The sequence below is a fragment of the Pseudonaja textilis genome, chromosome 10 (genome assembly GCF_049901715.1).
Source record: "Pseudonaja textilis isolate UNSWEBS1 chromosome 10, rPseTex1.2, whole genome shotgun sequence".
NCBI lineage: Eukaryota > Metazoa > Chordata > Lepidosauria > Squamata > Elapidae > Pseudonaja > Pseudonaja textilis.
The window spans coordinates 24,178,459-24,205,306 of NC_141999.1; the positions used below are offsets into that span (position 1 = coordinate 24,178,459).

General features: G+C 50.6%; 2 protein-coding genes across 3 annotated transcripts; one reads left to right on the plus strand and one right to left on the minus strand.

The window, feature by feature from the left end:
• Positions 1 to 1,214: 1,214 nt before the first annotated feature.
• Positions 1,215 to 11,504, plus strand: QPCTL (glutaminyl-peptide cyclotransferase like). Its single transcript, XM_026715504.2, has 7 exons — positions 1,215 to 1,506; positions 2,937 to 3,083; positions 4,527 to 4,814; positions 6,722 to 6,874; positions 7,662 to 7,761; positions 8,821 to 8,937; positions 9,642 to 11,504. The coding sequence occupies exons 1-7, from the start codon at positions 1,279 to 1,281 to the stop codon at positions 9,785 to 9,787; spliced, it is 1,179 nt and encodes a 392-aa protein (XP_026571289.2). The 5' UTR covers positions 1,215 to 1,278; the 3' UTR covers positions 9,788 to 11,504.
• A 1,094-nt stretch (positions 11,505 to 12,598) lies between these two features.
• On the minus strand, positions 12,599 to 26,737 carry CCDC61 (coiled-coil domain containing 61). Of its 2 annotated transcripts, none has more exons than XM_026715503.2 (14): positions 26,680 to 26,737; positions 24,694 to 24,872; positions 23,636 to 23,718; positions 22,510 to 22,670; positions 22,096 to 22,248; positions 20,859 to 21,069; positions 19,468 to 19,553; positions 18,889 to 19,070; positions 17,832 to 17,910; positions 16,702 to 16,832; positions 14,865 to 14,943; positions 13,691 to 13,757; positions 13,480 to 13,582; positions 12,599 to 12,922 (listed from the first exon to the last, which is right to left on the minus strand). In XM_026715503.2, the coding sequence occupies exons 2-14, from the start codon at positions 24,845 to 24,847 to the stop codon at positions 12,825 to 12,827; spliced, it is 1,587 nt and encodes a 528-aa protein (XP_026571288.2). In that variant the 5' UTR covers positions 24,848 to 24,872; positions 26,680 to 26,737; the 3' UTR covers positions 12,599 to 12,824. The 2 variants fall into 2 exon arrangements, with proteins under 2 accessions (XP_026571288.2, XP_087795441.1); XM_087939315.1 differs by having other exon boundaries at positions 24,694 to 24,875; positions 26,674 to 26,731.
• Between the last annotated feature and the right edge of the window lie 111 nt (positions 26,738 to 26,848).

The following is a 26,848-nucleotide window of genomic DNA, read 5'->3' on the forward strand; positions in this document are numbered from 1 at the left end:
AAGGCTAATATGGAAGTTTGTATATTAATATTGGGGACATTGGGCTGCTTTTCCCCTATTAAAGACTCCTCGATAGTTTTTTGAGATGTTGGTGGGGTGGCTGTCAACGTAGTTGATAGGGTCGGGATAGCCTTCTTTCCTGTTTTTAAGGCCATAGTTGTTGTGGATGTCATCTCTCTAAGTATTTGTTTTTGTTGATGCACAATATTAAATATATTAAAGTATTATTCTTATGACAGTTGTTCGCCCAGTCAGCCAGATCTTGAGACTGGATTTGTCACTTGTATCGAGTCCTTCCCAACAACCTGGGATAGGCAGATGTGAATGCCTGGTGGTCTTAGAGGGATCAGCACGTGATCTTTGGAGCAAAGCTGCCTTTTGCAATTGACTGTGAATGTGTCAACGCCAATGGAGTTCAGTTGGTATACCGGATGTTTTGGGATTGCAGTCAAGGTGCCTATTCCTCTCTCCCTTCCTCTTTTTTTTCCTTCCTTCCTTCCTTCCTTCCTTCCTTCCTTCCTTCCTTCCTTCCTTCCTCTTTCTCTCCCTCCCCACTTTCCTTCATTCCTCCCCTTTTTCCTCCCTCCCACTTTTCCTTCCTTCCTCTTTTCCTCCCTTCTTCACCACTTTCCTTCCTTCCTCCCTTTTCCCTCCTCTCTTTTCCTCCCTTCCTCCCCTCTTTCCTCCCTCCAGCCCTCTTTTCCTTCCTCCTTTTCCTTCCTCCCTCCAGCCCCTCTTTTCCTTCCCCTCCTCCTTCCCTCCCTTCCTTCCTCGACTTCCTTTCCCTTCCTTCCCTTCCCCTTCCTCCCTCCCTCCCTCCCTTTTCCTTCCTTCCTCCTTCCTCTTTCCCTCCCACTTTCCTCCCTCCCTTTTCCCCCTTCCTCCCCCTTTTCCTTCCTCCTTTTCCTTCCTCCTCTCTTTCCTCCCTCCAGCCCTCCTCCTTCCCTCCCTCCTTCCCTCCCTTCCTTCCTCCACTTCCTCTCCTTCCCTCCCCTCCCCTCCCCTCCCCTCCGCCGGGAGCGATGGGACCTGTAGTCCTATCAAATTAAGAGCAACCTCCCCCCGCCCCTCCAGGCGCCGCTCCGCTCCCCCGCCCGTCCGAATCCGCCGACTCTGCCCATGTGGCCTTCCCCAGGAAGGGGGCGGTCCCCCGAAGCCGCGCCCCTTTCCCTCCGCAGCCTCGGATTGGCCCAGCCCGCTGGGGGCGTGGCCAGGCGCGGACCTCCCGGCCCGGTCGAGGCGCTCCCCCGCCCATTCCCGGCCAGGTCGGCTCCGGCCATGCGGAAGGGGCCGCGCAGGAGCCGGGCGGGCGGGGGGCTCCCGGACGGGCGCGGGATGGCGGAGCTCGGGGCTCTCTCCGCGGGCCCCCAGCGGCGCCCGATCCGGCGCTTCCTCCGGCGCTGGGCGCTCCCGCTGGGGCTGGCGGCGGTGGGCTGCGCGCTGGGGCTCTGCCTCCTCTGGAACGGGCAGCCGGGAGCCGAGCAGCCAGCGGAGCCGGGCAGCCAGGTAGGCGGGCCGGGTAAGGCTGGGAGGGGCGGGGGGGGGGTGTCCTGGCCCGGCTGAAAGCTCCCTCGCTCCCAGGTACCCAACAGTGCCTCAGTGGGGGACCACAATCCCCCATAAGGCGCAGTCAGGTGGACAAAGGTCAGGTCATCAAAGTTGGAAGGGATCTTGGAGATCATCTAGTCCAACCCCCCCTCCCCGCCTAAGCAGACCCTCCCTACACCGGGCTCCGCGCTCTGCCTTAACGAGAGGAAAACGGACCGGCAAGCCAGGATCGGATCTCAGGCGGGGGGGGGCGGTCTGGGATGCCAGGTTGGGCCGCCTAGCCTGGCATCGGGGCTGCTGTGCCTCCAGGAGTTGGAAGCCACCCCCGGGGGCGGGGGGAGGAAGAAGGAGCAGGGCAGCCGAGCTTACAGATACAGATTAACAGAGTTGGAAGAGAGATCTTGGAGGTCATCTAGTCCAACCTCCCCCTATTGGTGGGCTCCTCTTCCTTCGCCGCAAAGGAAAGAGAGAGAAAAAATAGAATAACAGAGTTGGAAGAGAGATTTTGGAGGTCATCTAGTCCAACCCCCCCAATCGTTGGGCTCCTCTTCCTCTGCCCCAAAGGAAAGAGAGAGAAAAATAGAACAGAGTTGGAAGAGGGACCTTGGAGGTCTTCTAGTCCAACCCCCTGCGAAACCCTATGGATCGGAGCCCCGTTTCTCAGCTGCCCAGGAAGATAAGAAGAGCTGGCAGACCCCACTGAGGCCAGATTAAGGCCATCGATGGTGCCCCACAGCCCTGCCAACTCTCTGCCCACATTAAGACATGAAGGTGCAGGTTAGTATACTATAGCCCAGGGGTCTCCAACCTTGGCCACTTTAAGCCTGGCGGACTTCAACTCCGAGAATTGGGGGAGAATTGGCTGGGGAATTCTGGGAGTTGAAATCCACCACGCTTAAAGTGGCCAGGGTTGGAGACCCCTGCTTTAGCCCTTCACGGCCACCACAGAAAATGCATTTGGGGCATTTCCAACAATGCAGATCGAAGTCAACCAGGGCACACAAGGACCCTTGGCCAAAAATAAAAATAAAAAAGGAATGAAAAGTCAAATGGGCCAGTGAAGGGGGGCTTGGTATAGTATGCCAGCTAGGGAATTCTGGGAGTTGAAGTCCCCCCATCTTAAAATTCACTGGCATGCTGGCTGGGAAATTCTGGGAGTTGAAGACTACCTATCTTAAAGTTCATTCACCTACTAAGCCAGGGAATTCTGGGAGTTGAAGTCCCCCCATCTTAAAGTCCACTGACGTGTTGAACTGGGGAATTCTGGGAGTTGATCCATCCATCTTCAAGTTGCCAAGGCGGCCTTCGGAGGAACACAAAACCCATACGGCTGCTTTGAAATGCTCCCATAAGTGAGGAATAAATAAATGGTGGTCTCCTTCCCACAGCTGATCCATAAACCTCGAAGTTTGTCCAGCAACCAGTTAAAACATCTGACGTCCCAGCTGGATTTGCAACGCCTTTGGACGACTTACCTGCAGCCCATGTTGGTGGAGAGGTATTCAGGCAGCTCTGGCAACGTCAGGATACGGCAGGTGAGTTGGTACCCACCGTGACATTTTGCACCTGGATTCTGTCCTTCAAATGTTGCTGCGTATATGAATACTAGCTCGATACCCGTGTGCTTCGCTATGAAACTATGTGGTGGGGCTTGGTTTTGGGGGAGGAAAATAAGGGAAAAAATTGTGCCTCTGCCTACCAGCATCCATCGGTATTCACCTGGCTAGCGTCCTGTCAGCGTGTGAGAGAGTTGAGGACTGTTTGGAAACTGAAACAGTATTTGCTGTGTGAGCAAGGAGACAGCAAGGAGCCTGGGCATGGCTTAGCTCAACTGCAGTTGGAACATATTTCTTTTCAGGTGAGGAGTGAGAGAGTTGAGGGCTGTTTGGAAACTGAAGCAGTACTTGCTGTGTGAGCAAGAAGGAGACAGCAAGGAGCCTGGGCGTGGCTTAGCTCAACTGTTATGTACTAAAACTGCTTTCTGCTCTGAAACCGAAACTCGGCTCCTCTGCTTGGGTTTTGCATTAGGAATAGATTTCAGGTGGGGAGGGGGAGTAGAGCTCCTTAGCATCAGAGCGTGTTAATAATAATAATAATATAGGAAATATTAATACTCTGATGGTCATTTGGAAAAATCCTTCCTTAGTGAGCATCTAGAAGCCAAGAGGAAGATACGTGCCAAATTTTAAGTTTGTAGGCTTTACGGTTCTGGAGATTTTGGGATGATGCTTGAGGGGCATTTTGCTTTTATATAGATAGAAGATATGCAACTAAAATACATCTTTGGCCAGATCCTGAGAGAGACACATATGAGCGCCCTGCTCAATAATTTATTTATTCAGTATTTTGTATACCACATTTTATGTGTCTTGAGGCTCCCCAAGTAAAAGTGGTTTTTAAAGGGATTAAAAGGAATTTTTAAAAATGGCAGACAGCATCCAGAAAGCTCGTCGGAGAATATGCTGTCGCAGGAAAATAACATTTTTATTATCTTTAGAAGCTTCTAGCATGGTTGCTTGGCATTTTGAGTTATACTAAATTTATATACAGGTAGTCCTTGACTTACAATGGTTCATTTAGTGACCGAAGTTACACCAGCACTGACTTAAGGCTGTTTTTCACGCTTGTGACTGTTGCGGCTTCCCACACGGTCACGCGATCAAAATTCAAACTCTTGGCCACCAACTCATATTTATGACGGTTGCAACGTCTCAGGATCCTGTGGTTCCCCTTTGCGACCATTCCGATGAGCAAAGTCAACGGGGAAGCTGGATTCACTTAACGACAGTGGTGTTCACGACAGCAAGAAAGGTTATACAATGGGGCCAAAGCTCACTGAACAACTGGCCATAAATGTGTGGCTCATTTGTGGCCATAAGCCGAGGACTACTTGCATTATCACTCAGAGAGGACGAGAAACTTGACTAAGCGACTTAGCTGGTCCTGATGTTTTGTTTTTTCCCCCGGTTTCTCTCGAGTTCATCACGGAACGGCTAAAGGCCCTGAAGGCTTCTTGGCAGGTGGAATTGGATGCTTTCAAAGACCGGACTCCGCACGGCACGGTTAGCTTTGCCAACGTGGTGGCCACGCTGGACCCCGCGGCCACCTGGCGCCTGGTTTTCGCCTGCCACTACGACTCCAAATACTTCCCCCGAGACAAGCACGGACGGGTTTTCGTGGGGGCCACCGATTCAGCCGTGCCCTGCGCCATCCTGCTGGAACTAGCCACCGCGTTGGACCAACGGCTCCGGAAGGCCAAAGAGCAGGTGAGACGGTCAAGGTGGGAAGCTGGGAAAGTGTCAGGAGGAGGGAGTAGAGACTAGAGGTTAGAGCTGGCAGGGTGACGTTTATCATCCTTGCCGTCTGTTTGGGGTGAGATGCTTTTCAATGCAGAAATAAATTGCATTTCTTTATTTTTCCCCCAAAGTATTGTACAGGCTTCCATGGCCTGCAAAATGTTGATTTTTAAAATTTGCACATTTAAAAAAAAAACAAGGAAGTTTGGAATTGGGCAAGAAAAAGTTGGCCAAAAGATAAAATTGCATTTCCTGAGAAAACTACCTGCAAAATATTTGCCACGGGTATTAGGAACCTAAGAGATGGATTTAGATGAATAAATCCCCAACCGCGGCCATTTTAAGACCTGCGGACTTCCACTCCCAGAATTCCCCAGCCAGCTATGACCTGGGCAGGATGATCAGCTATGACCTGATCAAGCAGGTGACATCATTGGGGCTTCGACCAGTTCCCTCTAGTGCAATCTGGTTGGCATGCTGGCTGGGGAATTCTGGGAGTTGAAGTCCGCAGGTCTTTTTTAAAAAAAAATTAAATAATTTTTGTTAAACAATTTTTCTTATATACAACATTTCCATTCATTGCAACACTTCCGTGATGGTATACATACTTTTACATTTGTCTATATTCCTTAACCTATCTTTGTGCACTATACCCTTTGCCTTATTATCCTATTGTCATCTCCTCTATTCATCTCTGTATCTGTTATTTAGCTAATCATACAATGTAGTCCACGTCAAATAATAATCCGTTTCCTCTCTATCTTTTATCTCCATGGTCAACTTACCCATCTCGGCACACTCTTAGTACCGTGATGGCGAACCTGTGGCACGCAGAGCCATTTGTGTGGGCACATGAGCCCCAGAAAACTTACCTGCACTGCGCATGCGCGCACCTCCCAGCTGATTTTCAGCCTCCCCATTTTTCGGCCTCCTGAGGCTGCAGAGGCTTCCCTCAATCCTCTGGGAGGCCGAAAAACGCCTCAAACGGGCCAAAAATTAGCTGGGAGATGTGTGCATGCGCAGTGCAGGTACAGGGGGCTGCGCACATTGGCTTCTGGGTCCTGGCACGCGAACACGCACGCAATTTTCAGCATGGGAGCCCAAAAAGGTTAGCCACCACTGCTCTAGTATCTTTTTTTATCACATTTTCCCCTAGTGGCACACTATCTTTTTTCCAATTTTGTGCATAAGTTATTCTTGCTCCTGTTAATAGATGTCGCATTAGATATTCTGTTTTCTTAACATAGTTTCCCATTATTATACCTAATAGAAAAGTCATCGGTCTTAGTTCAATTTGTTGTTTAATTATTTCTTCTATCCACTTTTTTTGTCCTTATCCAGTATTTTCTTGCTACAGGGCATGTCCACCACACATGGTAATATGTTCCTTGAATTTGTTGAATTCAATTTGTTGAATTTGTTTGAATTTCCAACATTCAGATGATCTGTTTGGGAACATTTTTGCTAATCTAGCAGGGGGTAGGTGCCATCTGTAGCACATTTTGTATAAATTTTCTCTAGATGCTGCCGACATCGTCAATTTATAATTCTTATCCCACATTTTTTTCCCCATTTCTCCAATTCTCTCACGTAGCCAAAATTTTTCGCTCAACCCATCGTCGTTTCTTTAACCCTCTCCTCTTCCATCTTATATTCCAACAGATAATGATATAATTTTTAAAATCAATTTCTCCTCTGGACCTTGTAGTATCTTATCAAATTGCGATGGTTCTCGATGAATCCTGTACCTTTCTCGATCTTCCTTGAATCTTGACGTCCGTAGGTCTTAAAGCGGCCAAGTTGAGATGGCTGTTGATCCTCTTTTGTGACTTTGTGGCCACAACACACAACTTAATCCACTTCCTTTGTGGTTTCAGGCTTCGAAAATAACCCTGCAGCTGCTCTTCTTTGATGGGGAAGAAGCCTTCCGCGAGTGGAGTGAGACAGATTCCCTCTATGGGGCCCGACACCTAGCTGAGCACATGGGCAAGACCCCACATCAGCGGGGCATCACTCACCTCCAGGCGATAGTGAGTCCCTCTTTCTCTCTCCCTCTGGGAGTGGATAATGTGGATAGAAATCAGAAGTAGAAGCCATGATGAGGTCATCAAGCAGGTGAACTCTTTGTCACCTGGGGCAGGTGACATCATTATCATCTCAGGTGACATCATTGAGGATCCAACCAGTTCCGCCTTGTGCAATCTGGTTGGCATGCAGACTAGGGAATTCTGGGAATTGAAGTCCACCCACCTTAAAGCAAGCTACTGGGGAATTCTGGGAGTTGAAGTCTGCTCCCTTTAAAGCATGCTGGTTGGGAATTCTGGGAATTGAAGTCCTTCCATCTTAAAGGAAGCTTTTTGGGGAATTCTGGGAGTTGAAGTCTGCTCACTTTAAAGCATGCTGGCTAGGGAATTGTGGGAATTGAAGTCCACCCACCTTAAAGCATGCTGGCTGGGGAATTCTGGGAGTTAAAGTCCATTCATCTTAAGGGAAGCTTTCTGGGGAATTCTGGGAGTTGAAGTCCACTCACCTTAAAGCACACTGATTGAGGAATTCTGGGAGTTGGAGTCTACCTGTCTGAAAGCATGCTGGCTGAGGAAGTCCACGACTTGAAATCCATCCATCCTAAACTATGCTGGCTGGGGAATTCTGGGAATTGAAGTCCACCCATCTTAAAGCATGCTGACTGGGGAATTCTGGGAGTTGAGGTCTGTCCATCCTAAATTATGTTGGCTGGAGAACTCTGGGAGTTGGAGCCACTCATCTTAACTTTAGAAAACCGGCAATTTATATATATATATATTTTTTCCCTTGCAGTCTCTCTTCGTTTTGCTGGATCTCTTGGGCGCCCCTCAGCCATCCTTTCAAAATCACTTCCTTGCAACATCCGGTTGGTTCGAGAGGCTTATTAGCCTCGGTAAGATCCAGAAACTGAGTTAGCAGAAGTTTACAGGCATTTCCTGATTCCCACGCAAAGGTTTCGTTACCAGCATCATCCGTGCCATGGGAGAATGAAATTTGCAAGTGAGAGAATGTAGCAGGACCTCAGCCAGGCCTCTACCTCAGGGACAGGCAGTTCTCGGCTTGCAAATCCTTTGCTTAGCGACACGTTTGCAATTAAGACAACCCTGAAAACAAGTGACGTACCATCGGTCCTCGCACTTACAACCGCCGTAGCATCCGCACGGCCGTGGGGTCAGAATTTGGGTGCTTGGCATTTACCATAGGATCTCTGGGGGTCACATGGTCGCTATTTGGTGCCCGGCAAAGTCAGTTGGGGGTGGGGGAGTCAGATTTGTTTAACGACCGCAAGATTCAGTTAACGGTTGCAGTGATTCATTTAACGACGTGGCCAAAAGAGTCGTAAAAATTACGCACGATTCCCTTAACAAGCTCTTCGCTGTGCAACTCTGGTCAACAAGTGTGATTGTAAGTACCCTGTCTCCCTGAAAATAAGACCCAATTGGAAAATAAGCCCTAAGCATGATTTTTCAGGATGCTCGTAATATAAACCCTACACTCAAATCAGCCCTGGTTAAGATTGTCAGCCAGATGGCTGCACTTAGAACCGTATTTTCCCCCTGTGCAACTCCGGTCAACACGTGTGATTGTAAGTACCCTGTTTCCCTGAAAATAAGACTCAACTGGAAAATAAGCCCTAAGCATTTTTCAGGATGTTCGTAATTATAAAAATGCCCCGAAAATAAGCCCCAGTTAAGATTGTTAGCTGGACGGATGCATTTGGTGCCCCGTATTTCACCCCCCAAAATAAGACTCAACTGGAAAATAAGTCCTAATGTATCTTTTGGAGCAAAAATTAATATAGGACCCGGTCTTATTTTCAGGGAAACATGGTAAGATTGTCCTGAACTTGCAGGAATGCAGTCCTGGCTCAATAGCCAGAATAGCCCCTTGTAGGCAAGCAGACCTGGGTGCAAGGAGACTCTTTGGCTAATCCCTGCTTTGCGTTCTGTAGAAAAACGGCTGCACCGCCTTGGACTGCTCCAATCTCATTCCCAGGAACAGCTGTATTTCCACAGAGGGTCCCTGTACGGCTCTGTCGAAGATGACCATGCCCCCTTCCTCAGGAGAGGTACGTTCCCAGCCCCCAATCCCCTTTGACATACACACAGAGACACACACACACCGTTCTAGAGGTGATTCTCCAGTTCTGGAGAACCGGTAGCGGAAATTTTGAGTAGTTCGGAGAACCAGCAAATCCCATTTCTGACTGGCCCCACCCCCATCTACGCTCCACCTCTCGAGTCCCAGCTGATCGGCTGGGTCTCCTTTGGTTACCCTGCCCGGGAGAACAGAGCTGGAAAGCAGGTTAGTGGGGTGAGGAGGGAAGGGGGATTTTGCGGTATATCCTTCCCCTGCCACGCCCACCAAGCCACGCCCACAGAACCGGTAGTTAAAAAAAAATTGAATCCCACCACTGCCCCGTTGCCTTCTTTGGTGCTTTGGAGAATAGCTTGACTCCCTCTTCTTTGGGGCAGCCCCTCAAATACTGGAACGCTGCTATCCTGTCTCCGCTTTTTTATTAAACTACAGAGACCCAATTCCTGCAACCGTTCTTCATATATTTTAGCCTCCAGGCCCCTAATCACCTTTGTTGCTCTTCTCTGCACTCTTTGTAGAGACTCTTTCTAGAGAAACAAGCGTACTTAAGTTCTTTTCTTCGAGCACGCTAGTCCATTTTGCCATTGCCGCCAACTTCTGCATCCAGTCTTCCCTGGTGGCTATCCGAAGCACCTTCCTATTTGTGTTTTTTTTCTGTATTTATTTCTGACTTAGGCGTCCCAGTCCTCCACCTCATCGCCACCCCGTTCCCCAAGGTCTGGCACACCCTGGAGGACACCGAAGCCAACCTGGACCGCCCCACCGTGGAAAACCTGAGTAAGATCCTGGCTGCCTTCCTGGCGGAATACCTGGCCCTCTAAGGCGGACGGAGGTTCTTCCAACCTTCGGAAGGTCTCCTCGGTTCTACCAGACGTGGACGTGGACGTGGCTGGGATGAAAACGATGGCGCTGGTTTCTTGGGAGGCGACGGCTGTGGCCCAAGAGGCAGAGAGGATTGCAAAGCTGTGGAAGAGGGGCGGGTTCTCCTTGGAGCTCTGGAAGTGGATCTACCACGAAGGTTGCGTGGAGTGTGGCTGTCTCCCCCGCTGGTGGGAACCGCCAAACCAAAATGGCGGAGGGAGAAGATCCAAAATTGGCCTTCCTGCCATTGGGATGGGATGGGGGGGCCTTAAATAAGTGAAAGATTCGGAAGGGGTGTGTTCTGACCCACGCTCTTTTCTGACAAATCAAACACCATCCCAAAAGAACAGAAACCTTGTAATGCTTTTACAAAATAATTAGCTGCGATAAGCACAAGCCTTGCCAAACTGTGAGAGACTTGCCAAAAGATAACAGGCAAGAAATAATTTGCAATATAAGAATCTTCAAATACAAACTCAGGATACTGGAATGTCCACGAGGCTGGAGTTTCAAAACGTTTTTGTCTTCTGCAAAGTATGTTCCTTTCACAGCTGGCTTTTATCTTCTTGAAGGAGGGGCCCTTACCTTGCAACCTTACTCCTGAGTTGCCCGTGCTGTTGTAGCTGCTCTTTCTTTCGAGCAATCCTGCATGCACACGCACTTGGCACGGGCTCCTCGGCAACCTACTCGTCGTTGCTGCCAGCCCCCAATCTCTGAAGGCAGCAGTCCACTCCCTGATGGTCCTGGCCCCTCATCTGAGTCCTCGCTCTCCTCGGCCGTCCTCACCTGCTGCCAGCTAACCACAACAGGGTGGGTTTCTTTCCCTCCTCAGAACAGCGGTTGGGCACCGCCAACCATTGGCCTTCTGCTCGGTCCAGATTGTCTCTTGAAACCAAGCACGGCTTTAAAATAGTCGGTGCAAAAAAGCCAGTCCTTGATCCCCCAGAGTGGACAAGGGGTCGTAAGTTTCCTACTCCCCTACCCCTTTTTTCTTTCTTGTTCTGAGAAAAGGGGGACTTTTTAAAAAAAAAATCTGGATTTTTATTTTTAAAATCTCACCAGAAATCTCTGGGTGGTGCACGCTCCTTTCTTTCAAAATGGAAAGCATCCTTGAATTTGGCGATGTAAACATGGGAGAAGTAATGGAACAGGATGCAGTTTCTGAGCATTTCCTGTTGGAAACGCCACGCAAGTAAAACAAAAACCAAAAAAACAGCTAGCCCGTCAGTGATCTGAAGAGCCTCGAAGGTGTCCAACCTTGGCAACTTTTAAGACTTGTGGACTTCCAACTCCCAGGATTCTAGCACAGCTGGCTGAGGAATTCTGGGAATTGAAGCCCACAGCATCTTAAAAAGTTGCTGGTTGGAGAATTCCGGAAGAAGCCCTTTTAAAAGTTGCCAAGGGTTTGCACACCCCTTGCCTTAGCCCCTTTCTTGCCAGTCAAACTGTCTGTCTTACTTACACAAAGCAGTTGTGTGTTTTTTCCAAGTAACATTCCTCTTTTCATGCGATCTATACTTTCTGCGGTATAACTTGTTTTTCCACCGCAGGATTTGAGCAACGCATTCGTTCCTGCCTGACTTCCTGTCGTTTCATGGGTTGATTTCAGCCCCTCGGATTTCGGTTTGGAGTGGGGGAGGGAAAAAAACCCTTTCTAATAAAAGTTGTCTCATTTTGTGTGTGTGTGTGTCCAAATTTCTTAACCCCAGGGATGATTTGGTGGGCGAAATGGAACAAAGTCAACCGCTCTGTGCTCTGATGGAATTCCGACATTTGGGGAAAATTAAGGTGTCAGGATTCCAGCAATCACCCTAATTAAATCAGGATTCTCGAGCCAAACTTCAAAAAAACTTCCAAGGATTTGAATGGGATTCAGGATGGCTTGGATTGGAAGAAAGCAGATACTTAAAAAAATAAAATAAACCTGTAAAGCAGAATTTCATAGGCGAAAACAAATGGCAGGTGGACTCTTTAAAAAAAAAACACGGAGACGCCGGATGCGAACTTTACAAAGGAGAATATAGCAAAATGTAGCCAAGGGGGGGCCAACTTGGCCACATGGCTGGCTGGGGAATTCTGGGAATTGGAAGTCCACTTAGATTGGACTTGCCATTGTCCAATCAGGGACAGTGTAGGGCAGTGGTGGCGGCTAACCTTTTTGGGCTCCTGTGCCAAAAATTATGCGTACACTTGTGCTTGCACGCTCATGTGCCAGCACCCAGAAGGCAATGTGTGTGCCCCCAGCCCACCTCCACAAGCACACAATTCCCCCTGCCGCCGCCACCCCCTTACCTACACTGCACATGTGTGCCCCTCCCAGCTGAATTTTTGGCCTGTTTTGAGACCTCTTTCAACTTTCCAGGGGCTCAAGGGAAGCCTCTGCAGGCTTTGGAGGCCGAAAAATGGGCCTGTTTAGTCACTTCTGGTATTTCCGGAAAAACAGGAAGGGATGAAGGGCCTGGTTTTCGGCCTCCAAACGCTGCAGAGGCTTCCCTTGAGTCTCTGGGAGGCCGAAAAAGGCCTCAAACGGGGCCGAAAAATCAGCTGAGAGACGCACGCGTGCGCAGTGCAGGTAAGTTTGGCTGGGGCTCGCGTGCCGACGCAAATGGCTCTGTGTGCTACCTGTGGCCCATGTGCCATAGGTTTGCCATCACGGACCTACATGGTCCCTTCCAACTCCATTACTCTTATGTTCATCTTTACAGCTGCTGAGCTTAAGAATCACTGCCGTAAAAAGGATTTTTGCAAGAAGAAAAAACTTCTCAGGAAGGTCGTTCTTAGAAACCTTTAATGAAATCGTTCTTAGGAAGGCTTTCCACCGCTGAGGTTCGGCAGGACAGCCGCCTCCCATTCCCCCTCCCCACCCCAGCCCTCCCCCCTTAAGGACGTAGCCGTAGAAGGAAGACCCACAACCAGGGTAGTGAGAGTGGAGAAAAAAGACGTCATCGACGTTTGGACCGGATCGAACTGGGCCAAAGCTCAGCTCCCTCGCTTGGGCTACGTCTGCGTTTCCAGCTTATTCATGTACTCCTGCAGCGCCTGCAGACGGGCGTCGATCTCGGAGAGATCCGCCGAGGGCTCATCGTAGAGGTTCTCTGTTGGGAGATGACAGGATCAGGTGGGGCAGCCCCGGGGGATCATCCCAAACTGCAAAAATAAGGGGGAGGGGAATTCTGCCTCCGTCGGCATTCATCTGGCTAGCGTCCTGTCAGTGTGTGAGAGTTGAGGGCTGTTTGGAAACGGAAACAGTATTTGCTGTGCGAGCAAGGAGACAGCAAGGAGCCTGGGCGTGGCTTGGCTCAACTGTTCTGTACTAAAGCTGCTTGCTGCTCTGGAACCGAAACTACTCCGCTTGCTGCTTTTTGCATTTGGAATAGCTTTCCTTCCAAGTGGGGAGGGGGAGTAGAACTCCTTAGCATCAGAGCGTGTTAATAATAATAATAATAATATAGGAAATACTCTAAATGCTCTGATGGTCATTTAGAAAAATCCTTTCTTAGTGAGCCCCTTGAAGCCAAGAGGAACATAGGTGCCAAATTTCAAGTTTGTAAGCTTTGCGGTTCTGGAGATTTTGTGATGATGCGTGAGGGGTATTTTGATTTTATACAGAGAGATTAAAATAAAATGGCTTGACCCAGAGATGGCCACCCACCTGAGTTTTCCAAGATCTCCTCCGCTTTACCTTTACCCCCGGCCTTGCCTGTATGTGGGGTGCTGGAGAAACGTTTCTTGTGAGCGTTGTCCACACGGGGACCCTGAATGCAGAACAAGAATTAGTGGGGGTGTCACGTGGTCTTTACAGGAGGGCTCGCCTGGAACCCAGGGCCAACGTTGGAAAGAGGAACCCTTTGTTGACCACTCACCGCCGTGGGGCCGTTCCAAGACGAAGAGCTGAAGGGCTTCCTGCTCCTGGCTAACCGTTTCCTGCCTCTGAACGAACAAGGACAGAATCCCTTAGATGGGGCAACACCAACGGTGAAACTGCAGATGTGTCAGATCTTAATTAACGGGAAACATTTTGTTCTACGTGGCTTAAAAGAGCCGCGTTCCGTGGGCAGACTAGAGCGGTGTTTCTGAAACTTGGCTGGTTTGCATGGACTCCAGCTCCCAGAATTCCCCAGCCATCTTGCTGATGAATTCTTGAGATATTTGGACTCCAGCTCCCAGAATTCCCCAGCCATCTTGCTGATGAATTCTTGAGATATTTGGACTCCAGCTCCCAGAATTCCCCAGTCAGCCTGATGAACTTTTAAGATGTGGGGACTTCAACTCCCAGAGGACTTCCCCCTTGGCTGGCTAGGGAATTCTGGGAGTTGGTCTAAGCAGCTTAAATTCACCAAGTGTCCTGCCCCTGGCGGAGGCTGACCCTGAGGAAGAGGAGGAACAGCCAACAGGGAGTGGGAGTGTGGCTCCGGAGGTTGTGGAGGAGGCTGGGGAAGGGCAGAGGCCGGCTGAGCAATCAGAGGAGGATCCAGGCCCATCCCCTCTCCATCCTAGGTCGCGCAGGGAGGAGAGGATCAGAGAAAAGTGAGGTCTACTCAAGAGATTACCATGATCCCCCTCGTGGCTTGCAGCTGGGAGCTATGTATATAAGTTTGCAACTGCACAGTCAGAATTGCTGGAGTCAATTTAGTGTTTCCTTTGAAAGAGGTTTATCTTTGCTGGCGTTCTTCCCATGGACTCTCCTCGGTTATTTTCCTGGAGTTTATGATTAATTATCTTGGCTTGCTTCAGAACTCTGGTCAATGCGGTTTGTTTTGATTTTCTGTTTGCCTCATTGTTTACTTTTGTGACTTTAAACTGTGCCTAATAAAACAGTGAAGTTAAGTTGAAGGCCTTACCGGACTTTTAAGGTATGTTTTGGGTTTGGGGTTATTTTGAGAGACGACGGGTCATTAAGGTTGAGATACACACTGCTATTACATACACCAGAATCGGGGCGTGAAAAGTTACGGTTGGAAATGTAGTAGATGGATTGCCAGAATCAGCTTAGCGGACCCCAGTGCCCCCCCTCTCCCCGCCCCGCTAATCCCTTACCTTGGTGCAACAGGTTCTGAATAATCCTCCATCTCGCTCCCTGAGCTGGCCGAGGTGCGTTTGCTGCGGAAACTTTCCACTGGGGGTAAAAAAAAAAGAAAGGAAAGTGGCATTTTGGGCAGGGTCTCACCAATCCCCCTCCAGGGGTGATTCCACGCTCGTGAGTCACCAAGTCTCCAATGTGGTTGTAAGTTGAGGAATACACCCCCCCTCCCCTTTTTTGCAGCCTTCCTTAAAAGAATGCCACGGCCGTTAAATGAAGCAGTGGCTCACGATAAGTGTGGTTTTTTTGCCAAAAATCAGAAATTCTGGAGGATTTTTGCGGTTTTTTTCTGCAAAACCATTGTAAACTGCGTTCAAGAGACTGTGGGATTCTGCCAATTGCTCTAACGGCAGTTCTATTGCCGAGCATACGGTCACATGATTGGAGGTGTGGTGTGGTTCGCCGGTAGCAGGTGTGACGGCTGAGGTCTCAGAAAGCGAGGACTCAGAGGGGCCTGCGTGTGATGTAGGGATGGGGCCAGGACCATCAGGGCGTGGAAGGCTGCCTTCGGAGAGGGTGGAGGCTGGCAGCAGTGATGAAGAGCACCCCGAGGAGCCTGTGCCCAGGGCGTGTGGGCGCAGGGCTGCTCGAAGGAAAGAGCAGCTGCAGCAGCATGGGCGACTCGGGAGTAAGGCTGCAAGGTAATGGCCCCTCCCTTTAGAGATCAAAGCCAGCTGAGAAACTGCAGCTCTTTGCAGGAAGCAAAGAAGTTCTTGCACTTCAAGTCTTGTGGAAGTTTGGACTTTCCTGGTTTGGAGACTCTTTGGGTTGGAATTATTGCTTAATAACTTTATCCGGTGTTCTTGGCAGCCTCGCACCACCTTGGCAAGGCTCGTTCTTACCTGGGACAATTCGTTTTAGTAGCGTTTTTACTGTGAACGAACGGAATTCACAGAGAAGCATTAAAAGGTTTCGCTTTTATCTCTGTTTGGTGTTTGTTTGCTTGGAAGGAGGCTTGGGTCAGAACAGGTGGCAACCTTTGAATCTAGTTTGTCAATTACACACACACAGACACACATTGCTAGCTTAGTCAGAGGTAAGCAATCAGTCGTAAGTTGGTGTTGTGGCCTGTTGGCCGCCGGTCCCTCCAGCAGCCGAATCAGAGGAGGCGGCAGCGGCGGTGTGGGAGTCTGGATCAGCACCCAGTCAACCTGAGAGCTCCGAGGGGGAAGAGGGAATGGCGCTGTCAGAGAGCGAGAGGCGGGGCCTGGGCCGTCCGTCAGCCCTCAGATGGGGAATCAACAGCCCCCAGGTCTGGAGGTGGCTGACGAGGAAGAGGAGGAACAGCTGCATCCGATGCCTGATGACATGGATTGTAGAAAGCAAAGGAGAGGAGAGAGCAGTGGAAATCTATGGGCCGGTTCTTGGGACGGAAGATCCAACAGTGATAACCAAGCTCCATCCTAGATATGGGGGATACAAGGCAGGGGGAGGAGATGAATAGATGCGGCAAGCAATGGTTCCTCTCTCTGCCGGACTGACTGGTTAGCCTGCGGTGAGAGAGAAACCTTTTGTCGGGGCTGCCGGCGTTTCTAATAATGGAATCTTTTGAGTTCACGTCGGTGAGTTTGCCTTGTTTGCGGAGCTCGGTCAGAACAGTTGGAGGACGACCTGGAACTGGATTGCTTCTACAGGAGCCCAGCATTTCTCGCTTGCTCACTTCCTTCTTGTTCCTCTGCCATTTCCTTCTCGAATACGGAGAGTTGAAGGACCCAATTCTTGCAATCTCCCCACCCACCTCACCCCTTTGCCCTGGCAAGAATAAAGGCTAAACTCCTGGAGCACCTGCCATACCTGAAGAGCTGCGGCCGCGCGGTTTCCCAAGGCTGCTTCCGCCGGGAAGGACCGAGGAGCCCCTGAGCTGCGTGTGATGGTACCAGCCGCTGGGCGGGGTGTCTCCCACGGCCCGATGGAGGTTCCGCTTGCTGGGAAGGAAGACCGGAAATGAAACGATCGCCTCTTCGGATCCGTTATCAGACAAAGCGTAGAGCAGATCGGCATGATAATCTTATTTTTCCCTTGTCAATATTAAACTTGCTTTTAACCGACCGGTTTCCGTATTTATTATGCTGTCTGTCGACCTCCCAGAGTCACTTGGGTGAGATGGGAGGTGTAGAAATTTGATAAGCAAAGTAACATGAAATTAAACATGAAATTTATTAAATCCCCCCCCATGGCCAAATTTTGCCGCTGTCCCCCCCAAAATATGCTACGCAGCCAGCTACCTAACAGCTGATTTGTGCACTAGCTATTCCATTTTTGAGCCTTGCAATTATTTTTAATTTGCCAACGTGGCACTTTGCCCCGTGGTTTAGTGGTCACTAACTGGATGCCCGTGCTTTGCCACAAAACTATGTGGTCGGATTTAGATTTTGGGAAGGAAAATAAGGGGAAAAAAATTCTGCCTCTGCCTACCGGCACCCATCGGTATTCATCTGGCTAGCGTCCTGTCAGTGTGTGAGGGAGTTGAGGGCTGTTTGGAAACTGAAAAAGTATTTGCTGTGTGAGCAAGGAGACGACAGCAAGGAGCCTGGGCGTGGCTTAGCTCAACTGTTCTGGACTAAAGCTGATTGCTGCCATGAAATTAAACCTGAAATTCCTTTGCTTGTGTTTTGCCTGTGGAAGAGATTTCTTTCCAGGTGGGGAGGGGGAATAGAACTCCTTAGCATCAGAGCGTATTAATAATAATATAGGAAATACTTTAAATGCTCTGATGGTCATTTCAAAAAATCTTTTCTTAGGGAGCCCCTAGAAGCCAAGAGGAACATAGGTGCCAAATTTCAAGTTTGTAGGCTTTACGGTTCTGGAGATTTTGTGATGATAGCATTTCGCTTTTTAATATATAGATTCAGGCCAAGTGTGGACAAGAACTCTGCTTAGCGGACTGGAGAAAAAAAGCCATTTGTGCAGGAAAGTCCACTCACTTTTTCTGTTCGATCTCCTTTTGTTTCCGTTCCTTGGCCTTCACGAAAGCTGTCGGGTCAAAGCGAGAGGTCCGGATACCTGCAGTCGGAAAAGAAGGCGAGGAATGGACTCGTAAGGAATCTGTTTTGGCTACAGGATGGGATTTCCAGACATAAACATTGTAAGGAAGAGCTATACTTGATCGTACATGTCATTACTGCGGCAAGAATGCTATTTGCCCAGAAGGGGAAGGAGAAAGAAATCCCTAGCGAAGATGGAAGCAATAAACAAAATTCTGATAAAAGCGCTGCAATGGATAGACTAACCCTAGAGATGAAAAATAAGGATGAATCGGAATATTAGATAATCTGGAATAGATTTTTATCATTGGTGGGGACAGAAAGGAAGGACCTAAGATGGAAATGAGTTGCTGAGAGGATATCCGAGACTATGAGACTAAGGATGTCGGAGGATGTAATTAAGGATGAATAAATGTATATATCAACTAAAAAAAAAATGCTCCTTTGGTCTTTTTAGTTGCCAGCAGAAAGGGAGAGGGGGAAAGCAGTGCATTCCTTAAATGCCTCAGATAATCACCCTGGCAGCCGAAGCTGTTGGCACACAAGATTATTACTGGAGAGCATGATTGGTGACTCTTGGCTATGGATGTGTCCCATTGGAGAATATACATCCAGGGGGTGGAGGGGAAAGACCAGGGTCAAGGGGGAAATGGATGATGTGTTTTAGTGTCGGCTGCACCCAGCTAACGCCGACATGGTCACTCCTAATAAATCATTTGTTTTTACTGAGAGATGTGTCTAGACTTATGATTTGAATGGGGGTGGATTTGTTGGAGCCCTGATAGTGTGTGTGTGTGTGTGTGTGTGTGTGTGTGTGCATACACACACACATAAAAATGTATATAAGATCTATATTATACTAGAATGTTGACCAAAAGTTATGTCAAAACAACTCCACCACGTTCAATGTTTTTAAATGTTATGTTTTATAAAAATTATTATTTTAAAAAAATGTGTTTTATGCTTTTCTAAGGAAGCCTAAGTCAGAATAACCCACCTGTCGGAGAAGGAGATTGGCGGGAGAGGCGGCTCTGTTGGCTCCCACTGCGCCCATCCCTGGAAGTGGATCGCGGCCGGCTGGCTGCCCAGGGTACGCCGCTGCTGCGCTCCTGGGAATGGGACCGTTCACATGAGGCAGAGCGATGGCCGCCTCGCTTTGGGATGCCGCCTCGGTTCAGGCTGGGAGGAGAGAGAGAGGGCAAGAGGAGGTTTTGAGAGGGGAGGCGGGTAGTTGTTGGCGGGTTCGCCAGCAGCAGGTGTGGGACAGCCGAGGTCTCGGAGAGCGAGGACTCAGGTGAGGGGCCTGCGTGTGATGCAGGGGTGGGGCCAGGACCCTCAGGGAGTGGAGCGCGGCCTTCGGAGATTGTGGAGGCTGGCGGCAGTCACAGGGCCGTTAAGGGGAACCCACGCTCCCAAATGGGCATTTTTGCGACTCAGGGATACGGCAGATGTTGAACCAGCTGCCAGGGGGCCAAAATGGGACCCAGTGACTGTGGAGGTAGCCTTGAGGAAGAGTTGTGTGTAACGTTTGGAGACGGCTGTAACTTTGAACGGTCGTTAAGCGAGGACCACTTGCCTTCCCTTTTTGTATAAAGCCAGCTCGTTGGTTAGGTTCTTCACGCGGATCCGGAGGCTTCTCTCGGCCGCTTTCACTTCGGCCAGCTGTGAGGATCGGAAAGAGGGATCAAAGCGGGCGTTGTGTGGAAGACAACACACAAACCACAACCATAATGGAAAACGTTTGTAAGCTCAGGGTTGAAAGTGGGCAGCGGGGGTGTCCTTGGTGGTCTTGGAGCTTGGGGCGTGGTTCCTGCAGACATTTCATGACCCAAACTAGGGAACGCGAGCTCTGACCCTCTAGTCATCAGGTAGAACTGATGGTGTTACCTGGCTGGGTCGTGAAACGTCTGCAAGAAAACCCTCAAGCTCAGAGGACACTGATTGAATGAGTGAAGAAAAGGAAGGAAGGAAGGAAGGAAGGAAGGAAGGAAGGAAGGAAGGAAGGAAGGAAGGAAGGAAGGAAGGGGAGAGGGAGAGGGAGAAGAAGAAGGAAAGAGAGGGAGAAAGGAAAAAAAGGGAAGAAGAGAGGAAAGAGGGAGGGAGGAAAGAGGGAAGGGAGGAAGGAAAAGAGGAAGAAAAAAGAGGAGGGGAAGGAAGGAGATGGAAGAAAGAGGAAGGAAAGGGAGGGAGGGAAGGAAGTAGATGGAAGGAAGGGAAGGAAGGAAAAGAGGGAAAGAGGAAGGAGAGGGAGGGAGAGAGGAGGGAGGGAAGGAAAGAGGAGAGGAAGAAAGGGAGGGAGGGATGATGGAAAGGGGAGGAAGGAAGGAAAAGAGGAAGGAGGAGGAAGCAGGGAAGAAGGAAAGAGGGGAGGAAGAAAAGAGGGAGGAAAGAGGAAGGAAAGGGGAGGAAAGAGGAAGGAAAGGGGAGGAAGGAAGGAAAAGAGGGAGGAAGGAGGGAAGAAGAAGGAGGGAGGAAGGAAACAAAAAAGAGGAACGGAGGGAGGAAAATCACTGATGTTACCTATTTGGGTCGTGAAATGTCTGCAAGGAAACCACTAAGGTCAGAGGCCACAGAGGGAGGGAGATCACTGAGGATGTTACCTAATTGGGTCATGAAACATCTATCCGACGCGGCCTTCCTCTTCCTCCTCCTCCTCCTTTCCCTACAACAACCACAACCCTTTGAGGTGGGTTGGGCTGAGAGAGGGAGGGAGAGGGACCGGCCCAAAGCCACCCAACCCTTTCATGGCTGAGGCAGGGCTAGAACTCCCGGTCTCCTATTTTTCAGCCTGGTGCCTTAACCACTAGATTGCACGTCCTTTCCGCAACCCGATGCGGTGGTGGAAAATCCAAACCTCTGAACTTGGAAACCGGGTGATAAATAGCATTTTTTTTCAAGGGGGCGTGTGTGTCTCTCTCTCGTAACCCCAAACGAGCAGCTCCCAGACCGGGCGGGGCTTCTGCCTACCTCGTCCGCCAGCTGCCGGCTCTCCTGCAGGCGCCGGGTGGCGAGGCGCTGGTGCTTGGCCCGCTCCTTGGCCAGCTGCTCTTCCAGCGTCTCCACCACCTTCTTCAGGATCTTCACCTCCTTCAAGCCGCTGCCCTTGGTGGCCAGCTCCTCCTGGGAGCTCAGCAGCACCGACTCCATCAGCTGCTTCTCCTCCAGAGCGCGCTGCAGCCTGCAGGGCGGGGCGGGGGCGGGTGAGAGAGAGAGAGAAAATAGAGAGACAGTTACATATTTTTTTTTTTTCTGAGGTTCTCGCGAGTATTAGTATGTGGATCTTTGGTTATTCGGGTTTCTCTCGCGTAAGATTGGAAGTATCTAGGCGACGTTTCGATGAAGTTTCATTCATCATCTTCAGGCTTGTGTCTTCGGCTCTGTGCTGCTCACTCTGAAGACACAAGCCGAAGCCTGAAGATGATGAATGAGACTTCATGAAACGTCGCCTAGATACTTCCAATCTTACGCGGAGAAAACCCGAATAACCAAAGATCCACATATATATATATATATAGATAGATATATAGATATATCTAGATATATATAGAGAGAGATAGATAGATATAGATATATATGGGGGGGAGGGAGGGAGGAGAGAGGGAGAGAGGCAGAGAGATAGACAGATGATATATAGAGCAGCAGATATTTTAGGTCATAAATGGAGGACTACCTTAAGATTTAATTTAATTGCTCTCTCCAATTTAACTCCTGGCTCTTAAGACCCTCAAGTTGTCAACTCATCAAATATTTCTCTGGTCTTTTTAGAGTTGCCAACAGAAAGGGAGGGGGGGAGCAGTGCAGCAGCTTGGAAACCGAAAGCGCATTCCATAAATGTTTTCAAAGATAGTAACTAGGTGACCGAAGTTTTCTGCCGTGCACAATCCTAATTGGAGAGCATGATGGATGACTCTTGGCTATGGACGTGTCCCATTGGAGAATATGAATTAGGATACACCCAGGGGGTGGAGGGAAAAACCAGGGTCAAGGGGGACAATGAATGATTTGTCTCAGAGTCGGCTGCTCCCAGGCAGTGCAGGCATGTTAACTCCCAATAAATCCTTTTGAAGTTTTGGAAGTTTGGCTCGAGACTCAGGATTTAATTGGGGGTGACTGCCGGAGTCTTGACACAGGCCTCCAATTCTATCCCTCTGTGTATTCCAAGGAGTGTTTGCAGACCCCCGCCCTCCTTTTCGGTCTCACTCACTCCTCCCGAAGACGACGGATCTCCACGTCCCGGAAGTCCTTGCCTGGCTTAGCCTTCAACATGGCCAATTCGTCCTTCAGCTCCCGGATCACTTTCTGCAGGACCACCGGATCCGGCTTTCCAACGTAGGGCAGGGGTAGGGGGTAATGGATCCTGCCGGGAATCGAGACAACCAGGCCGCAAGTCAGGAATGGCGGAAGACTGGGACAAATCCCAAACAGGCTCACAGGGTCGAGAGCCGAGGTCTCCTCGATGCCCCAAGGGGGGGGCGGGGGATCCCAAATCCAGCCGCCATTTTGAATTTCTGGCCATATACAACGGCGGGGTGATGGCAACTTTACAATCTGTGGACTTCAACTCCGCCAAAAGAAAATATTTAAAGCCTGGTTCCAGGTAAACCCCCCCCAAACCTGCCTGTCAAATTCCACGGAGTAAATCAGGATGAGGTAACGCTTGGAGTTCAAGGGGGAGGTTTTGGAGGCTGAGGGATGTCGGGGTCCCATCCCGATTTTCCTGTTCCGCAGCGCCTCCAGGTCCGCGTAGGTGAGGAGGTCCAACGTTACAGACTCGCTGCTCTGTTTTAAAGAGAGAAAAAGACACACCAGATTGCTCCCAGAATCGTTCACACAAACAGGTTTTGGAGTCCAAAAGCTTGTTACTAATCAATAAGAATGTCAGGGTTCCAACGGACGCCCTAATTAATTCATGAGCCGCCAGCCAAGTTTCAAAAGAAATCCAATTATTTATTAGGAGCAATCTGTCGGCACTTTTCTCAAGTGCAGTCGGTTCTGCCCTACGTAATTTATTGCCAGCCTATGACCCTGTTTTCCCCCCTCCTCCTCCCAGGGTATGTCAAAAATCACATTCTCCAACGGAGCCCTTTCTCGGGCTGTAGAAAATTCACTTTAAACGTCTCACTTGGCCACAGAAATGTTGTCGCAAGTCGAGGACTACCTATGTATAAGCAAACAGGAGGTGGCAGGGAGGCGGATGGAAGACTGGGCCAACCCCAGGCTTGATAAATCTTCGTGCTGAGCCAGAGTCTGAATGTAGGCCCAGAACCAGAGGTGATATTCACCTGGTTCGGACCGGTTCTTCAGAACCGGTAGCGGAAATTTTGACCAGTTCAGAGAACCAGCAAATACCGCCTCTGACTGGCTCCGGCCACCCGCCACACCCTTTCCTGTCCTATATTCCACTGATTTTTACCTCAGCTGATTCGTGCGGCAAAGCAGATTGCCGCGCCTCAGCTGAGGTAAAAAACAGCTCACCTCACCGAGGGCGATATTTGAGTTCTGCGCGCACATGTGAAGTGATCCTTGAGTTCTATGCACACGCGCAGAGATCTTTTGAGTGTCGCATGTGCATGCAAAGTGATCTTTTGAGTGCTGTGTGCGTGCAGGAAGTAATCTTTGAGCGCAGGGTGTGTGCGCGAAGCACACAGAATCGGTAGCACACAATTTGGAATCCCACTCCTGCCCAGAATGTGAAAGTGCTGCGTGGGGGGGGCACACGTACCGGAAGCTGGTTCGTGCCTCACCTGAGCCAGGGCGGATTCCAGCATGTTGCAGAAGATCCCAAATTGCTTGAAATTCCCCGTTTTGTGGGTCAGATCTTCAATAACTGCGCGGAGGGGGGGGAACGAGGGGAGAGAGAGAGAGAGAGAGAGAGAGAGAGAGAGAGAGAGAGATCTGAGTTTCTCAAGAAACGGCTGCATTTCAAGGACGGGAGGTTTGCAGTCTTACCTGCTTTCCATCTCTGGGGTCCTGGCAAGGGGCGGGTGAGTGTGCAAAACCCCATTTGCACAAGCAGCAGGCACACACAGTTCCATTTGCACTGAACCATCCTCTCTCTTCCCCATCCCCACCCTTGGAGCCACCACTGCGCAGAGCCAGAAAGGTTCGGGACCTGTTGCGGCCTGTTAGCCGCCAGCCCCTCCAGCTGCCAAATCAGAGGAGGTGGCGGCGTGGGAGTCAGGGCAACTGTGAGCTCCAAGAGAAAGACAGAGAGGCGGGTCCCGGGCCATCCGTCAGCCCTCAGATGGAGAGTCAACAGCCCCCAGGTCTGGAGGTGGCTGATGAGGAAGACTAGGAACAGCTGGGCCCAGTGCCTGATACATGGATGGCAGAAGGCAGAGGAGAGGAGAGAACAGGGGAAATCTATGAGCCGGTCCTTAGGACGGAAAAGTCACCACTGCTAGCAAAGCCCCACCCTCGCTCTGGGGAGAAAAGGCAGTGGGAGGAGGTGAATAGATGTGGCAGACAACTATTCACCTCCGTACCGGACAGGCTTATTCGCCCGCCGTGAGAGAGAAACGTTTTGTCGGGGCTGCCGGCATTCCTAATAAAGGAATCTTTCAAGTTCACGTCAGAGAGTTTGTCTTGTTTCGGGAGCTCGGTCAGAACAGGACCAGTGGCTTATGAGGATGAGGGGGTGTTTTCTTGACCACCATGTGCCCAATGACCAGGCAAACTAGACAGGTTTACCTCTGCAAAGCTTCCTCAAGATTCAGGATGACCACCCCCCCCCCCCCCGGAGCCTCTTCCCCACCATTGTCCCTCCCTCCCCCAACCTTCTCGCCCGTCCTCCCAGACTCACAAGCCGCGTCGAATTCCCCTCGCCACTGGTCAGTGGTTAGCCGGTCTTCCACCTCCACTTCGAGCAGGTTCCCTTCCGTTGTCATCCGGATGACGTGCTCCATTCCGCGGAAAACATAGTCGACCTGCAGGCCGTAGTCGGTTTGTTTGGCCATGGCGAGACCGGGACGCGCTCGTCACCTGCTTGGGGACAAGAGAGGGGAGGTGTTTCTACTGACACGCCAAAAGGGGACCTTCTGACCTGGTGCCATGGGGACTCCGTGTGGCCTTCACAAGTTGTGGGTGAAGCATCACGGGAGGTTTTTGAAGGTTTTTAGGGTTTCGTATTTGAGCAGCGGGGTTGGACCAGAACAGGGGTCTCCAACCTTGGCCACTTGAAGACTTGTGGACTCCAACTCCCAGAATTCCTCAGCCAGCTTTGCTGGCTGAGGAATTCTGGAAGTTGAGTCCACAAGTCTTCAAGTAACCAAGGTGGCTGAGAAATTCTGGAAGTTGAAGTCCACAAGTCTTCAAGTGGCCAAGGTTGGCGGAGGAATTCTGGGAGTTGAAGTCCACAAGTCTTCAAGTGGCCAAGGTTGGCGGAGGAATTCTGGGAGTTGCAGTCCACAAGTCTTCAAGTGGCCAAGGTTGGCGGAGGAATTCTGGGAGTTGCAGTCCACAAGTCTTCAAGTGGCCAAGGTTGGCGGAGGAATTCTGGGAGTTGCAGTCCACAAGTCTTCAAGTGGCCAAGGTTGGCGGAGGAATTCTGGGAGTTGCAGTCCACAAGTCTTCAAGTGGCCAAGGTTGGCGGAGGAATTCTGGGAGTTGAAGTCCACAAGTCTTCAAGTGGCCAAGGTTGGCGGAGGAATTCTGGGAGTTGCAGTCCACAAGTCTTCAAGTGGCCAAGGTTGGCGGAGGAATTCTGGGAGTTGAAGTCCACAAGTCTTCAAGTGGCCAAGGTTGGCGGAGGAATTCTGGGAGTTGAGTCCACAAGCCTTCAAGTGGCCAAGGTTGGAGGAGGAATTCTGGAAGTTTAAGTCCACAAGTCTTCAAGTGGCCAAGGTTGGCGGAGGAATTCTGGGAGTTGAAGTCCACAAGTCTTCAAGTGGCCAAGGTTGGCGGAGGAATTCTGGGAGTTGCAGTCCACAAGTCTTCAAGTGGCCAAGGTTGGCGGAGGAATTCTGGGAGTTGAAGTCCACAAGTCTTCAAGTGGCCAAGGTTGGCGGAGGAATTCTGGGAGTTGAAGTCCACAAGTCTTCAAGTGGCCAAGGTTGGAGGAGGAATTCTGGGAGTTGCAGTCCACAAGTCTTCAAGTGGCCAAGGTTGAAGACCTGTGGACTAGATGACCTCCAAGGTCCCTTCCAATTCTGTTATTCACTATTCCTGGGCAGACCAAGAAAGCGGGCCAGTTCAGTAACTTGGTTAAGCCCTGTTGTATGAACCCAAACGAAGGAACCATCCTCTATGTGTGTGTATAAGGGGGTTCAATGGGGGGGGCTAGTTTAGAGAGGGGGGGAGATGAGAAAGGAGGCAAATGCAGACTGGCTGGCTGGCAAGCGGGACTACACAACCCATCATCCCACGCAGAATGAGTCCCGCCCCCCCCCGTGGAGGTCGGGCCATCAGCTCCCATCAGCCGCCCACAAACACCCCCCCACCCCCCACCCGCGGGGGCCACCTGGCGACTCCAAAGGAAGACCAGGTGGGGGGTCGGACTACACATCCCATCCTCCCCAGCCACGGGAATCTCGACGGGAAGCCGCCTCCCGGGAGAGCCTGGCATCTTCGGGGAAGGACGGGGACCCCCGCCGCCCTCCCAGCTCAGCAGAGGAGTCTGGCTGGGGAGGATGGGAGGTGTAGTCCGCAACGCCCCGCGAGCTTCCGGCCGGGCAGGATTGAAGGCAGCGGAGGAAGGAAAACGGGGGCAGCCCGAGGAAACGGGGGGTCGCGTCTCAAGGGGGCGCAAGACGACGAGACACCCCCCACCCACCCCAAAAAATACTCTCACCTGCGCGCCGTCGAACCTCAACTGCCGCCTCTGGGGAGATGCTCCGCCCTCTTCCCTCCATTAGGCTCTGGTTCAACCGCTTCCGAGCTGTCATTGGCTCGTGGAAACGTCCATCATCCTTTCCTGTTCGTGGTAGGCCTAGTCGCCCGTCATTCAAAGAAATAGGGCC